The sequence below is a fragment of the Psammomys obesus genome, unplaced genomic scaffold, assembly GCF_907164565.1.
Source record: "Psammomys obesus unplaced genomic scaffold, mPsaObe1.curated_primary_1811, whole genome shotgun sequence".
NCBI lineage: Eukaryota > Metazoa > Chordata > Mammalia > Rodentia > Muridae > Psammomys > Psammomys obesus.
In genome coordinates this window covers 6,005,424-6,021,170 of record NW_026596057.1, presented here as the reverse complement: position 1 = coordinate 6,021,170, position 15,747 = coordinate 6,005,424, and the positions used below count along the sequence as shown (strand labels likewise).

Below are 15,747 nucleotides of genomic sequence, written 5' to 3'. Positions count from 1 at the left end.
ATCACTATTTTCCACAACCAAGTCTATATGCAGTCAATTTAATTCACACATTTCTATCCCCCACAGCCCAAATAGTCACTTACTGATAATTAACACTGACAAACTTTAAATGTCATAAAGCTGATGCAAGCGAAAGATGCTGAACAGCAAACCAATTCCTTTTCTTCATGTACTTGGTTCTTCCTAAATCTGCTCATTCTTACATGTCCTTCATTTTCTTCCCCTGGTCAGTCATTGGTAGTCTGAGCGTACTCACCTCACTGGAGGGAGGAGAGGGCATTAAATGGCACGCCTGCACACAGAGGAGTGGGCACCTTTTCCTGCTGGCCTTGAAATTATAAAGGTTGCCATTATCCCACCATCATTTCTTTCTCACCCACATGTAAATCTTGCACAGTCGCGGTACTCCTCCTTATTCTAGTTATCAGACTGTGAACTTTCTAAAACGTCCTGTCTTCTAACTATATTCCTCTCTCATCTCTAATCATCAAAACACTACTTCCTTCGATAACCGTCATTATCCTCAGAAAGCATTAGGGGGAAATTATGAAGTTGGTTACACCTAGGATTAAGGTGGCTAGTAAACTTTACAGTTAGTTCATTTTAAAGACCTATCAGCCATGTGAACTCAATACACATTCCTCAGACATTTAAGCGGCTATATGACTAAGGGCTTGTAAATGTCTAAAACCCAGTCTCCATTTCAAAGAGAACTCACAGTTTCAGAGGAATGAAGGCCACAAATAACTTTTGCAAGGAAATGGGAAACGACAATGTTTGTCCCTAGATCACATTGTTAGTTTTTACATTATGCTTGCAATCACTCAGGGGCCGTGGCGGGCACTGAGACATGGGGTTTCATTTTATGCAGCACCCCATCGGGTATATTTTGAGTCAACAAAAAAACTTGATGCCTTTGTCTTCTCACAGGCTATCATCTCTATGTACAATACTCAGCTCATCTCCCATAATTCGTTTTATTTTCCAAAAGTAAACTCTGGAGTAAACACTTTGCAGAAAAAAAAAAAAAACAAACTTATTTTAATTTCCTCTCAAGCAACCCCTTTTGGACGAATTTGCAGCTGTGTCACACCTCACCCAGCCTTCTCTTTACACCCTGTGAGCGCTTTCATCGCTGGCTTGTGCATCTGTCTAATTATCTATCTAGCACCACAATCTGAACGGAATCTTGTTTTCTTTTTAGCCATAAAGATACTTAGGAAAGTTACGGGCAAACTCTAGTTTCTTGTCTTGATAGGTTTGAATGCTGAAGCTAAAGTTCCATTTTTTTTTTTTTTTTCCTAACTCCTTTCTATAAATAAAATTTTGACTGATTATTTTTCAAGCTGAGGGTCAGAACAGCAATTAGCTATCTTTTTAAAAAACAAAAAACTTGAGAAAATGAACACAGAAACGCACTTTTATAGGTTTTGGCAACAAATTAAGAATCTGGCGGGAGGTTGGCCTGACGTGGAGCGCAGGTGTGCGCGGGGTGCGTTCTGCGCCTGCGCGCGATCCTACCCAGCCTCCGCGGTGGGAAGCCCGGATGAACGCAGCGGAGAGGCGCTGTTGCCATGGCACCCGGGTGCTGGCTGCTTCAGGAGGACACCCGGGGGTGTCAACCTTGCCTAGTTGTCAGAGCTTAGAAAAAGAGGAGAGCTCCTACGACCATCTCTGTGCCCTCAGCCTCTGCATCTTCCACAGGCAGGAGGGGATTTAGCGGGAGAGGAGGGAAGGACGCGAAGGGTAAACGTCTGGGCTGCGTGGGAGCAGAGCTGGGTGAAGCGTCTTGAGATGAGCTGGGAGAAATAAGCCCCAGGATCTCCCCAGCCGGGCACAGCGTCACCTCACTGTGCACAAGGGGAACCCCCGCAAAGGGTGGTTTAGACGCTCTGATTTTTTGTTTTTCTCATTATTATTCCCCTTCTCGATGTTAGCTTGCGTGGGAAAAAAAGGAATCACTCCTGAAATGTTAGCTTCCACCCACAGAATGCTATTCATTTAATGGTGCTAGCCTTAGGATGCTCAGGACGAATTGAAAACATTACCTAATTTTGTTAAATATTACTGCCAGAGCTTGTAACAGATTGTAATTAAAAAAATATATAAATTGTATATATTCCATAGTACCACAGCCTTAGGATGCAGAAAGAAAACTGGACCTGATGGTTTCATAGTGTTGTGGGGATCTGCTTAACTGCTTTTTAAAATAAATTTTTGCTAAATGTTTATCTTATATGGAAAGGCTTTCTCTTTGCGGTTTGTTCTTTTGGTGATTCTGCAAACACTGTTTAGAAGGATGTATAGGGTAAGATTGGAACCGAAGTATCTAGGTATTTTTAAATAGTTTTAATCTTGTAAGAGAGTTACAATATAATGTGCAGTTGGTTCGGACCCACACTGGGAAGGTCTTCAGACACCTACCCACTGAGGATTTTTCACACACGTAAGAGGAAGCAATCAGTTTCTGCCACTACAGTTTACTATTGGGGGTAGATCTGGCCTAAACCACTTATGTTGATTTTTGTTGATAAACTTTAAAATTTTAAATGTGTGGAATTCACAGTAATAAAATAGGAAATGCTTAGTAATTTGGTTCGTGGACGATATCATTTTATTCTAGTATGTTGATGTGTGTATCATATGGACAGTGTCCTGATGCTGGTGATTAGAAAACTGAAGGGGTGAATATCCTGTGACTCATTGAAAGGCTTAAGGGACTTGGCAACAAGAGTTAGTGTTTGTGTTGTTTGTTTACACTAGAACCAGAGGTGATGTTTCTTTTGGAGTTAGAAAAATTCAATTACTCTTCAGATTTCAGGCAACTTTGTTTATTTCTCATTTACTCTACCTATGCCTTTTTCATTTAGTTTATATATGTGTGATTTTAATAGGTCCAACATGTCTGATATATTTAAAAATTTCTTACACTAATTTTGGTTTTGAATTTAGCACTTTAGTTTTCATATAGATGATACTTTTATAAGTAATAATGCATACCTACCAGAGTCTTTATTTATGATCTTAAAAGTGTGAACTATTTTACACTTATTACTTATGAGTTCAGGATTATGTTTATTATAAAACTCTAGGAAGACATTGAGGAGTTGGCGCTACAAAAGTTTTGTTCTAACAGTAAGTTAAACATCTTAATAAATTTCAATAGCCCTTCTGGGAAAAGAAAGTTGATGATGCCAAGGTGTAATGAGAGTGAAGAATAGTATCCCTTTTGTTTTACAGCAAGTTTTATTTTATTCTGTGTCATTCTTTGTGTCCTTATTTTCAGTGGTAGTTAGATAGACAGTGTAAGTAATCCAACCTGTCTTGAAGGTAGATGCTGGCTGATCCAAGTCACCTCAAAATATTACTGCCCTCAACTTCTAACTGAGAAGTTATTGATGCCTTACATTTGAGTTTGTCAAAAAGTCTGTTTATATTTTTGGCTTAAAAGAATAAGTATGTCAAAAGGGTACAATGAATATTTAGGAATGATTACTATCTAGATAACTGACTCCTTATTAGCCCAAACAGCTGAAAACTAAAACCAAAAATGAAGAGCAAACTACATCATTTGCTGAGGCAGAATTTTACTAATTAGTAGGGGATGAGGAAAATCCTGTTCTAAGCCTCCATCTTATCTGCCTTACAGATCTCAAAGATTAGGGTTGGGAGAGTGGGGCGGAGGGAGAAGGGTTGTTAGGACTGTCTGCTGTGGAGATGTGTTTGTTGCCACTGACAGATATGTAGAAACATGTTTACTCTGAACACTATGTGTTACATGTTTCTATGTGCTAATTAGCTCATCTTCCAGCCCTGGCTTAACATGTACCTCTGTCTTCTTAAATCTTATAGCATTATTCGCCGGCAAGTGGAAAGATGGATGAAAATAAGGATATTGATTCAAAAGAAAGTGAAGAATATGAAGACGACTTTGAAAAGGACCTGGAGTGGTTGATCAATGATAAAGAAACAAGTGATGGCAGCATAATAGAGGTTAGTGCAAACTACCAACAGCACGCATGGTGATTACGTCAGGGAAGTGTTTTGAAAGCCATGAAGGTTTCCACTCATGCTATTTCATTTGAACTTCACAGCATTTTTTTTTTTTAACGTATATTGAACAAATACCATTATCCCATCTTTGAGATAAGAAATGGAGACATCAGATAGTTTAAATACTGTGTCTTAAAGCCTGGGTGAATGAGAGAATGGGAATTAGAATGCATTTAACAAAGCTCAAATGATACTGAAATTTTAATCTAAATAAGTAAGTAATTAACATGACTTAGTGCATCAAAGTTGAAAACCTGAAAAAAATCATGGGTTTGTATTTTAACATAAATAAGTCCTTTAAAAAAATCTTCCAGGTAATAGTTTAAACTTCAGGACAAAATTAGTATTTCAGAGTAATGAAGATAATATACTTGCAGGAGTAGATTAACCAAGGTCCTCTGGTGATCAGATATGTGGAAGGGGAATGAATCCTTCCTGGCTGTTCCTGTTTTGCATGATAGAACACACACGTACGTGCATACGCACAAACACACAGTGTATATAGTGATATATAATTTGTGTATATGGATACTAGTGTGAATAAGTGATGAAGTAGCAAGGACTAATGACTTCGATGTCAAATGAGGTGATTTTAGAAGGATAACACTAATAATAGTTATTTAGATTCCAGGGAGTTGATGGAAAGAATTTGAGGAAATGATGGCAGCGGGTTGCAAATCTCCATCCTGATTTGTCATGTGGTGGAGAAAAACATGTAGCAGAATATTTGGGAAAAAAAAAAAAGTGAAGTTTTTCTAAGGCAGCCACGAGAGGGGAGTTTGATGCAGCCCATTAAGTATCCAGAATGCATGGAGGTAGGGACCACCTGAGAGGTGGAGTGGAGCCAAGGCCTTGTAGCGGAAGGCCTCAAGATGTGAATCGCAGGATTGTAGAATAAGACTTAGATAATGAGGACTCACTGTTTTCCCTGCATTCCTCAGAGGTGCTCAGAAATATGGGTTATAATATTATGAGTAAAGTGTAGGTTAAAAGCACTTAAATTTCATTGTGTACAAAATAAACCACATGAACAAGAACAAAACAAAAAAACAAACAAACAAAAAAAACCCTATTACGACTGTCCACCAAATAAGTGAACAGAATCTCAGTTGTACTTGAAAGTAGAATCTTGCTTCTCTTTTTTTAAAGATGGCTTGCAAGAACGAAGATGATCTTGGCCAGGAATTAAAAGAGGATGAAACGGAAACAGAACTCGGACAGCAGCTCTCTGATCCAGACAAGCCTCTAAAGGATGAGGCTTCGCACAGAAGAAATGATTTCATTTCTGTCCCTAGTATTCAGCCGCTGGATCCTGTGTCAGACTCAGACAGTGAGAACTCCTTCCAGGATTCCAAACCAGAAAACCAGAAAGACCTGGAAGAAGAAGAGGATGAGGAAGTAAAGAGATACATTATGGAGAAAATTATAGAGGCTAACAAGATTCTACAGAATCAAGAACCTGTGAACAGCAAAAGGGAACGAAAACTTAAGTTCAAAGACAAATTAGTTGATCTAGAAGTTCCACCCATAGAGGACAGTGATACTTTCAAAGCTTTCTTAGAAAATGAAAACATGTCTGGAAAACTGTCACAGTTATGTATTTCTGGTGAATTAGGGCAAGAGAATGTGCTTCTGTCAGTCACTGACGGCAGCAGTGAAGAAAACGATAGGAAGATACTGGTTGAGAGAGACGGAAAGTTTGAACTTATGAATTTACAAGACATTGAGAGTCAGGGGTTTCTGCCTCCCATTAGTAGCACTAACAGTACAGACGAATCCCCACAGTTGTCAGGCTCTCTCAACCAGTCTGTCGGTGATGTCAAGACAGAAGAACCTGAAGCAAAGGCTCCTGCTGTGGGTCTCTCTCCAGCAGGAGAGCCACTTGGTCAAGTCCCTGAGACTCCAACCAACCCCAAGAGCCGCCCAAACTCGGCTGTCAACCAAGATCCAAATAAAAAAATCCGGAGATTTAACTACAGGACACAGTCTGCAATGGTCTCGCCAGTGACCTCAACTTACTGTCTTTCACCACGACAGAAAGAACTCCAAAAACAGCTAGAACGAAAGAGAGAACGGCTGAAGAGGGAGGTAAGGAGGCACGTGGGCAGGTGAAAGGCGAGTGTAGTTCCTGTTTTTAACATGGGACAGGAAAGAGTCCAAATACTAGGAGTTGATGCTTTAATACTGTTATACTGCCGGGACAAGTGTTGAGAATGTGTGTGATCACCTTGATCCTTCCTTGTGAACATCACAAAAGACAGCAGAACATCTGTCTCAGACCCGGGCAGAATCTCAGAAGTGACCCTGTCATCCTACAGGGGAGACTTGAAAGCAAGTGATAACGACAGAGGTGATGATCAGATCTTTTCTGGATAGGTGAAGGCACAGAGAGCAGGCCGCAGGTTAACTAGCATCCTCATTATTTTCTCTGTGCACACTGTATGTATCCTCTGTGTCTGTAACTCCTTGACGTCAGGGATTTTAGTTTCAGATTGGCAGTGGTGGTGGACCAGTGCCTAGCATGCACACAGCTCTTGATCCCATCCCCTCTGCTGGCAGTGAGGAGAGTATAGCCTAATACTGCAATGAGATCCTCTAAAGAGCTCCAGTTGCCCTCTTCAGTGAATTAGAGGCCTGCCCCGTATCTGAAAGGGGAACACTTTCCATTTGGAAAGTTTCGAGGCAGGGAATCCTAATTTCAGAAGTCAAGAATCGATCTCCCTGACTCACATACAGCTTCATGAGTTGCCCACTAACACCTTTTCACAATCTCTTCTGAGTAGGAGGAACAGCGCAAAATAGAGAAGGAGAATGAGAAGAAAAAAGAGAACGAGATGGTGTTTAAAGCATGGCTGCAGAAGAAAAGGGAGCAGGTCCTAGAAATGCGGAGAATTCAGAGAGCAAAGCAGATGGAAGACATGAACAGCAGGGTGAGTGAACCTCCTGAGTGAGAATCAGCGTCAGGCGCAGATGCTCTCACCTTCCTACAGAAGGGAGTCGGTGGAAAACCACCCGAACCTACCTGTGCAGAGGCACCACTTCCGCGACTCTGCTGCTTCCCCAAAGCCTGACTGAAATCAGAGGATTCTAATCTTATTCAAACTTTCCTAGCACAGAAAATACAAATCACCAATCCATATTTTCAAGGTATTTTAATCTTAATATTTGAAGTGGAAAAACACACACACACATTTCTCTTTACAGGCCTATGGACTAGTGTCACTTTACAGGAGATAGAAATAAGTAAATCTCTCAGACTTAAAAACACGTTTGTTTGTTTGTTTGTTTGTTTGTTTATGTGAGTGTTTGCCTGCATGTATGTCTGCACACCATGTGTGTGCCTAGTCCCTGAAGGAATCAGAAAAGGACATTAGATCTTCTGGACATGGATTACAGTTGTGAGCTGCCATGTGGGTTCTGGGACTTGAACCTGGGTCCTCTGGAAGAGCGGCCAAGGCTCTTAATCACTAAGTCATCTCTCCAGCCCCACCAAATTTTTACCTTTTTAACTGAAATACAGGGCCTGGGGGGATGGCTCAGCTTTTGAGAGCGCTGGATGTGCTTTGCATTCCCATCACCCACACCTCCTGTAACTCCAGCTCCAGGGAATCAGAAGCCAGGTCTTGGGGACCCACTCAAGGTGGCATACATGTACACACAGATACACATAAATAAAAATGAAATCATTGTACGAACCGCTATTATTTAATTTAGTGTTTACAAATTCATTTTCAGGAGGCCAGTATATGGTTGCTTCACTTCATCATGGACCTCTTTCCAGGCCTTTGTTTTTAGATATCACTTTATTTTCACTATCTAACTTCTATTCCACTGTTACTTAAATCATTCCTCATATAGGACTAGGTACGCTTCAATACTGTGCCATGCCTGTGCTGTAATAGACCTTTGTAAATAAATAAATAAAACATTGTAGTGAGGAAGATCAAGATTGTGTATAGGCACTAGTTTCTACTTTATTTGGGGTTCCGTAAACCTCTACGTGCCTTCCAACCCACCCGCCCCAGGTGGGAGAGAAAGAAAGTTAGAACAGAAAGAGGACATAGATGTCTTTACACTTAGTTCAGGCTGGTTAGGGTCGTCTGTGAGGATCCAGGATTGATAGTGTGGCAGGAGTCAGAGGCCTCAACCAGACCCCTGACTCACTGCAATGAACATTGCAAAAGATGATGTGTGGAAAAAGGGGTTTACCGTAGAACATACACACCGTGACACAGTACAGTTTCCATGATGGGATTGTTGTTGTGGTTTTGATTTGGGTTCTTTTGTTTATTTTTTATTTCTGGTTGGTGGTGGAGGGTGGATATGAAGAGTTGGGAAGTAGAGTGGGATTGGCTGAGAGACTTTTCATGACTGCTTCTGTTTCACTAGAGGTTATAGATCTATTTAAATTGTTATCCTGATCTTGGTTTAACTTTGGTAGGTTGAATACTTGAAGAAAACTATCCTTTTCTTTCAGATTTTCCAATTTGGTAAAGTACATACTTTAGTTTTTAAAGTTTTTAAGGTATGTGTTTGTGATTCTCTGGATTTCCTCTGTTGTCTGTTGTGTCTGTTGTTACATCTCCTTTTTGTCTCTTAATTTTGTTAATTCGGATATTCCCTCTACCCCATTTAGTTAATTTTAGTTGGTTCTTTTTTTGAGCACCAATTCTTTGTTTCTTTGATTCTTTTTTGTTTGTTTCTGTTTTATTTATTTCAACCCTGAGTTTAGTTATTTCTTACCATTTACTCCTTTTGAGTATTATTATTGTTGTTCTTGAGCTTTCAGATGTGCTGCTAAGCTACTGAGAGGAGAGCTGTCTAATATTTTTATGTAGGCACTTAGTGCTTTAAACTCACCTCTTAGAACTTCCTTCATTGTGTCTCATAAGTTTGGGTACATTGTATTTTCATTTTCATGAAATTGAAAATTTTCATTTTCAGTTCTAGAACGCTTTTGTTTCTTTCTTCTGTCTTGACCCATTTTTCCTTCAATAGTGAGTTGTGCAGTTTCCATGAGTTTATAAGCTTTTGTTGTTTCTGTTGTTGTTGACATCCAGCTTTAATCCATGGTGATAAGATAAAATGCAGGGAGTTATTTCAATTTTCTTTTAAAAATTTTTAATATATTTTTTTATTTATTACAGTTTATTCACTTTATATCCCAGTTGTAGCCCCACCTTCGTCCCCTCCCAATCCCACCCCCCTCATCTCCTCCCATGCCCCTTCCCCAGTCCACGATAATGGATGCCCTCCTTCCCTTATCATCTGACCGTAGCCTATCAGATCTCATCAGGACTGTCTTTCATAGTTTTCCTCTGTGGCCTGGTCAGGCTGCTCCCCCCTCAGGGGGAGGTGATCAAAGAGCCAGCCACTGAGTTCATGTCAGAGACAGCCACTGTTTCCGTTACTAGGGTACTCCCACTTGGAGACTGAGCTGCCATGGGCTACATCTGTGTAGGGGTTCTAGGTTATCTCCATGAATGGTCCTTGGCTGGGGTGTCAGTCTCAGAAAAGACGCCTGTGTCCAGCTTTATTTGTTCTGTTGTTCTCTTTGTAGAGCTCCAGACCCTTCCAGGTCTTTCTATCTCCCCCTTCTTTCATAAGGTTCCCTGCACTCTGCCAAAAGTTTGGCTATGAGTCTCAGCATCTGCTTTAATACCCTGCTGGGTAGAGTCTTTCAGAGGCCCTCTGTGGTAGGCTCCTGTCTTGTTCCTTTTTTTTTTTTTTTTTTTACCTTTTTCTGATGCCTATCCCATTTGCCTTTCTGAGTGAAAATTGAGCATCTTACCCAGGGTCCTCCTCCTTTCTTAGCTTCTTTAGGTATATAGATTTTAGTATGATTATGATTATCCTATATTATCCACTTATAATATCCACCTATACTATCCACTTACAGGTGAGTATATACCATGTGTGTTCTTCTGCTTCTAAGATAGCTCACTTAGGATGATCCTTTCTAATTCCCACCATTTGCCTGCAAATTTCATGATTTCCTTTTTTTTAATTGCTGAGTAGTATTCCATTGCATAAATATACCACAATTTCTGTATCCATTCTTCAACTGAGGGACATCTGCGTTGTTTCCAGATTCAGGTTATTACAAATAAAGCTGCTATGAACATGGTTGAGCAAATGTCCTTGTTGTATACTTGATATATCCCTAGGAATGGTCTAGCTGGATCTTGAGGTAGCACCATTCCTAATTGTCTGAGAAAGCACCAAATTGATTTCCATAGTGGTTGTACAAGTTTACATTCCCACCAGCAGTGGAGGAGGGTTCTCCTTTCTCCACATCCTCTCCAGCATGTGTTATCACTTGAGTTTTTGATTTTAGCCATTCTGATGGGTATAAAGTGAAATATCAGGGTCATTTTTATTTGCATTTCCCTGATTACTAAGGATGTTGAGCATTTCTTTAAGTGTTTCTCTGCCATTTGATATTCCTCTACCAAGAACTCTCTGTTTAGCTCTCTACCCCATTTTTAAATTGGATTACTTGATTTGTTGCTGTTTAATTTCTTGAGTTCTTTATATATTCTGGATATTAGCTCTCTGTCAGATATAGGGTTGGTGAATATCCTTTCCCAATCTGTAGGCTGCCATTTTGTTCTGATTACAGTGTCCTTTGCTTTATAGAAACTTTTCTGTTTTATGAGTTCCCATTTATTGATTGTTGATTTTAGAGCCTGTGCTGTTAGTGTTCTGTTCAGGAAGTTGTCTCCTCTGCCAATGAGCTCAAGGCTCTTCCCCACTTCTTCTTCTAACAGGTTTAGTGTGTCTGGTTTTATGTTGAGGGCTCTGATCCACTTGGACTTTAGTTTTGTGCAGGGTGATAAGTATGGATCTATTTGCATTTTTCTACATGTAGACATCCAGTTAGACCAGCACCATTTGTTGTAGATGCTTTTTTCCATTGTATCGTCTTGGCATCTTTGTCAAAAATCAGGTGTCCATAAGTGTGTGGGTTTGTTTCTTGTCTTCCATTCAATTTTCTTATATCTGAGTATGTGGTTAATTTTGGAAAGTTCCATGAGTCTCTGAGAAGTATATTATTTTGCATTGTGTGAAATGTTCTGTAAATATCTGTTAGATACATTTGGTTTATGACATTAGTTAGCGCCAACATTTCTCTGTTTACTTTCTGATTGTATGACCTGTCTATTTGCAAGGGTAGATATTAAAGTCATCCAGTATCATTCACTGTGTAAGGCTCAATATATGATTTAGGCTATAGCAGTGTTTCCTTCATGAACTAAGTGCCTGTGTATTTGGTGCATAGATGTTGAAAATTGTGACATCCTCTTGGTGGATTTGAGTGTATTGTGTGTATTTTTCTATGTCTTCTGGTAAGTTTTGTCAGAAATTAAAATAGCTATACTAGCTTGCTTTTTAGGCCCAGTTATTAAAATACCTTTTTCTAGCCTTCACTCAAAGTGATGTCTATCGTTGGTGTCAAGGTGTGTTTCTTAGATTCAGCAGAAGCATGGGTCCTGTTTTAAATCCATTCTGTTGGTCTGTGCCCTTTTATTGGGGTAATTGAGACCATTGAATTTGAGAATTATCAGTGAGCAGTGTTTATTTTTTATTTTTATTATTATTTTTTTGCTTATTTGTTTGTTTCTGGTTTTTCAAGACAGGGTTTTTCTGTGTATCCTTGGCTCTCCTGGACTCACTTTGTAGACCAGGCCAGCCTCAAAGTCACAGAGATCTGCCTGCCTCTGCCTCCCTGAGTGCTAGGATTACAGGCATGAGCAGTGTCTGTTGATTCCTGTTACTTTGTGGTGGCGGTATATTTTTTTTCTCACCCTTTTATTTGCTGGTCTAGAATTAATTATTCCTTGTATTTTCTTGCATGTAATTAACCTCTTTAGGTTGGAATTTTCTTTGTAACACCTTCTATAGGGCTGGATTTGTAGATAGATACCGCTTAATCTTGGCTTTATCATGGGATATCTTTCTTTTTCTATCTCTTATGATTGAAAGTTTTACTGGGTAAAGCAGACTGGGCTGGTATTTGTAGTCTTAGAGTCTGCAGCACATCTTTCTGGGCCACTCTGGCTTCTAGAGTCCCCGCTGAGAAGTCTGGGTTAATACTAATAGGTCTGTCTTATATGTTCCTTAGATGGGTTCCTAGGGGATGCCTGTGGGAGTTTGTGGCTGAGGCAAAGGAATAAGGTGGTGATGAAGACTATAGAAGATCCCATGTGAGCCTCTGGAAATGGGGCAGAGAAGAAGGGGAGGAATTGGCCCAGATGAAGATCAAGCAAGTTTTTATGGAATTATTGATGGGAAGTGACCTGGGATGGGGCTGGGAGGTAAAGGCAGATGAAAGGGTTAGTATCTGCCCAGTCCCAGGTGTTATAGGGCTGTTATAAAATCCCTCAGGTGTCTGTGTCCTCTATTGATTATGACAGCAGGTTAAATAATACTGCCATAATAATTATAGGGCTAATAATAAACTTTATTAGCTGTTACCCTTTATTTTCCACAACAGGTATTTATGGGGTTTTTATTAAAAATAATTTTTAGAAATTCCATTTTACTGTGTTATGTGTATTTGTGCATGTCCATGTGTGTGTAGTGCCTGCAGACACCAGAAGCATCAGACACCCTGGCTGAAGTCGCAGCAATTGTAAAGCACATATGGGTGCTGAGACTTGAACCTAGGTTCTCTGAAACGGCATCTGGTGTTCTTAGCTTACTGAGTTATCTCTTTAGCCTTGATCAAAATAAATTTTGAGTGGCCACACTGGCCAGGGAAGCAGGTAGGCTAACTGCAGATCTTCACCTCTCCATCAGCTCCTCCAAATCCAGCCCCCAAGTCTCATCCCCAGCTCTGCAACCAATCACCTACTGTTAACTAAAAAACTTAGAATAAGGAAAAGATAAATAACTCAGTGTTGAATTTCTTATTTATAAACCATACTCCTTAGAACTTTCAGGAATTACTCCCAAGCCCTCAGCTCATTCTATTCTTTGTTTTATATGCTTGTATCTTTGGGGAAAAACATTTGTCACAGAGTTCAACTTTGAAAATCACAGCTGTTACTTTCTCCATTAATAAGGTTCTCAATACGACTGTGGTACTGGAGGTAGATCTCAGGACACTGAGCATGCCAGCTAAGGGCTCCTGAGTCTACCCCATTTTCTTAATAGATAAAAAAAGTGAGACAGGCCAATGTGTTTCTTTACAGAAGCATAATCAGTGCAGGAGGATGAAAGGGAAATGCACTTGGATTGGGTGTTAGGAAGCAGGCAATGAAGTTAGTGTCGTGGAAACACTGAATGGAGACTTGTGTTCTTCAACAGGCCTTCAAAAAGCAGTGTTAGTTCCTCTAAATTAAGCAAATCTTGTTTTGTCTACACAGCAAGTAAACCGAGACCCACAACAAGCATTTCGATTATGGCTTAAGAAAAAGCATGAGGAGCAGATGAAAGAAAGGAAGACTGAGGAGCTCAGAAAGCAAGAAGAGTGTTTGTTCTTCCTGAGAGGGACAGAGGGCCGTGAGAGGGCCTTTAAACAGTAAGCTACCTTGGGGCTGAAGTGTTCAAAAGCTAGCCAGATGCTTCTGCTCTCTGTTACCTCACTGATCCTGAGCAGGGACACCTCATCAGAGCTTTCACCTTTGGGAAGGCTGGAGAGTTGAGGGAAGGTTAACTCCCCTTGTAGAAGGTCCTTCCCTCCATTCATCCCTCCCTCCCTCTATCCCTCTCTTCTCCCCTTGGTCCTTTTTACTTTTCCTATCTGTATCTCAACCTTTTATTATAAAATTAAAAGTACATTGAGGAAAATTTTATTTTCATCATCCAGAAATCATTAGCACTAAAATGCCTGTCATCTAAATATTTCTTTGCAAATATATTTATAAAAAAATATACATTGTGAGCATATTGTTTCTAAAGTCTTCTAACAGGTAATTAATTTTCTTAAAGTAAAATGAAATTCATGATCCCCCAAATATGATTTTTTTTATTATTCTAATAGTTGTTTGGGTTTATTTCTGGATATTTATCCCATACACACTTACATACCGCATGGGTATGTATAAAGTTAGTTCTTATGTTGTTTTGACTAACAAGGACTCTTCCTTTATTTCTTTTGATGCTTACTTCCCTTTACCCCCTTTCATGGTTAGGTTTCTTTTGTATTCTACGGAAGGGCTGCCACTGAGAGGCTCAGGCTCTGGAGTTTCCCCCTAAGAAGAGAGAGGCAGCAGTTTGGCATCTTGCTAGTGTTTTAACTGAACTAATGTTTTACATGCTAATTCCAACGAATAAGTTACTTGGCATATAGCAGAGTTATTTACTTAGAAGAATATTTTAGAAAAAAAATGAGACTTCTAACACGTGCCAGTTAGATACTACCAAACCAAGCAAGTTGTCATTTTCATCACAAAGAAAACCTAATTTCAAGCATTTAATGCCAAGTATAAACTGCTTTTCTGAATGAGCCTGGGAAGTAAGCCTGAAAATGTTTAGCTAATTCTTTAAAAAACAAAACAAAAAAAACCCAACAAACCTATTCAGTCCCATTTCACCACCAAAATGTTAATTTTCTATGTTTATAAGTGAGAAGCTTATTGTTAAAGTTACTTTTATAAAACTGTGTTTGTTTCTCAGTTTTTCTCTTTACCTGGCTATCAAACAAATAATTGAGACTCTTTTATTTGTTTAGTAATAAGCTTCACAATACAAGAATTGAACAATTTTAATTCTATTCTTAACTCTCTAAGCTAATTTGCCTTTCTCCCAGTGTACATCCCACAGATACTTGTATTTTTTAGCTTTCCTCCTCCAGCGCCTTCTCCTGATGGCTCTAGGATGTCTCCCATGGGTGACATACCCTACTTCCTCCTCCCCTGGCTGTCAGGAAGTCCAGCCCTATTCTCTCCCCTGCTCAGCGATTGGCTGTAAGCTGCCTTATTTGCATATCAAGGGACAATTGGGGAGCAGTGTTTACACAACATTGAGACAGGAGAGTCTCAGAACAAGGTTTATAGCCAGACATGGGGGTACAGAAATCAGCATTTGAATTACCTATTAACCTTATGCCTACATCTTATTATATGATATTCACCAATCTGATCATGCCCTTTCCATAGATGGCTCAGAAGGAAACAGATAGAGAAAATAGCAGAGCAACAGGCTGTCAAAGAGAGAGCCAGGCAGCTCCGACTGGAAGCACGGCGTTCCAAACAACTGCAGAACAACATGTACAGCATGCCCGAAGCCAAGTCTTTCCGCTTTACCGACCACTACAACTGAAGCTGTGTTGAAGCTGATGTCACCAAAATTTTGGATGTCATTTCCCATGGGCCCTGTGTCACGATAATACTCTAAATTATGGGAGTGGGATTTGCCTTGTGGTGATACTGGCAGTGAATTTATAATTGTTTTCACACAAACACAAAATATACGTCTCTGACAGAGTTGAATGTATCGTGTCTTCTTTGTAGTCGTGTAGCAAACTGAACCATGAAGGAATGCTGTGTAGTACCTCTGAGTTATTTTGTTAACATTTCTACCAATTAAGGCATTCATTTCTTTTAATAGTTTCCATGATCACTTAAAATATTGCAACAGAGGGGCAGTAGATGGCTGTGGGTAAAGGCAGTTGCCACCAAATCTGATGACCTAAGTTCAGAGTCTGCGCTTCACATGACGGAAAGAACGAGCTCCCACAACTTGACA

General features: G+C 39.9%; 1 protein-coding gene across 3 annotated transcripts; it reads left to right on the top strand.

Moving 5' to 3' along the window:
* The first annotated feature begins 1,559 nt into the window (after positions 1–1,559).
* Positions 1,560–15,485, top strand: Ccdc181 (coiled-coil domain containing 181). Of its 3 annotated transcripts, XM_055624535.1 has the most exons (7): positions 1,560–1,746; positions 3,093–3,135; positions 3,853–3,993; positions 5,203–6,141; positions 6,837–6,983; positions 13,425–13,579; positions 15,159–15,485. In XM_055624535.1, exons 3-7 carry the CDS (start codon positions 3,877–3,879, stop codon positions 15,319–15,321), a joined length of 1,521 nt encoding a protein of 506 aa, XP_055480510.1. In that variant the 5' UTR covers positions 1,560–1,746; positions 3,093–3,135; positions 3,853–3,876; the 3' UTR covers positions 15,322–15,485. The 3 variants fall into 3 exon arrangements, with proteins under 3 accessions (XP_055480510.1, XP_055480507.1, XP_055480508.1); XM_055624532.1 differs by lacking the exon at positions 3,093–3,135 and having other exon boundaries at positions 1,560–1,704; XM_055624533.1 differs by lacking the exon at positions 3,093–3,135.
* The last annotated feature ends 262 nt before the right edge of the window (positions 15,486–15,747 follow it).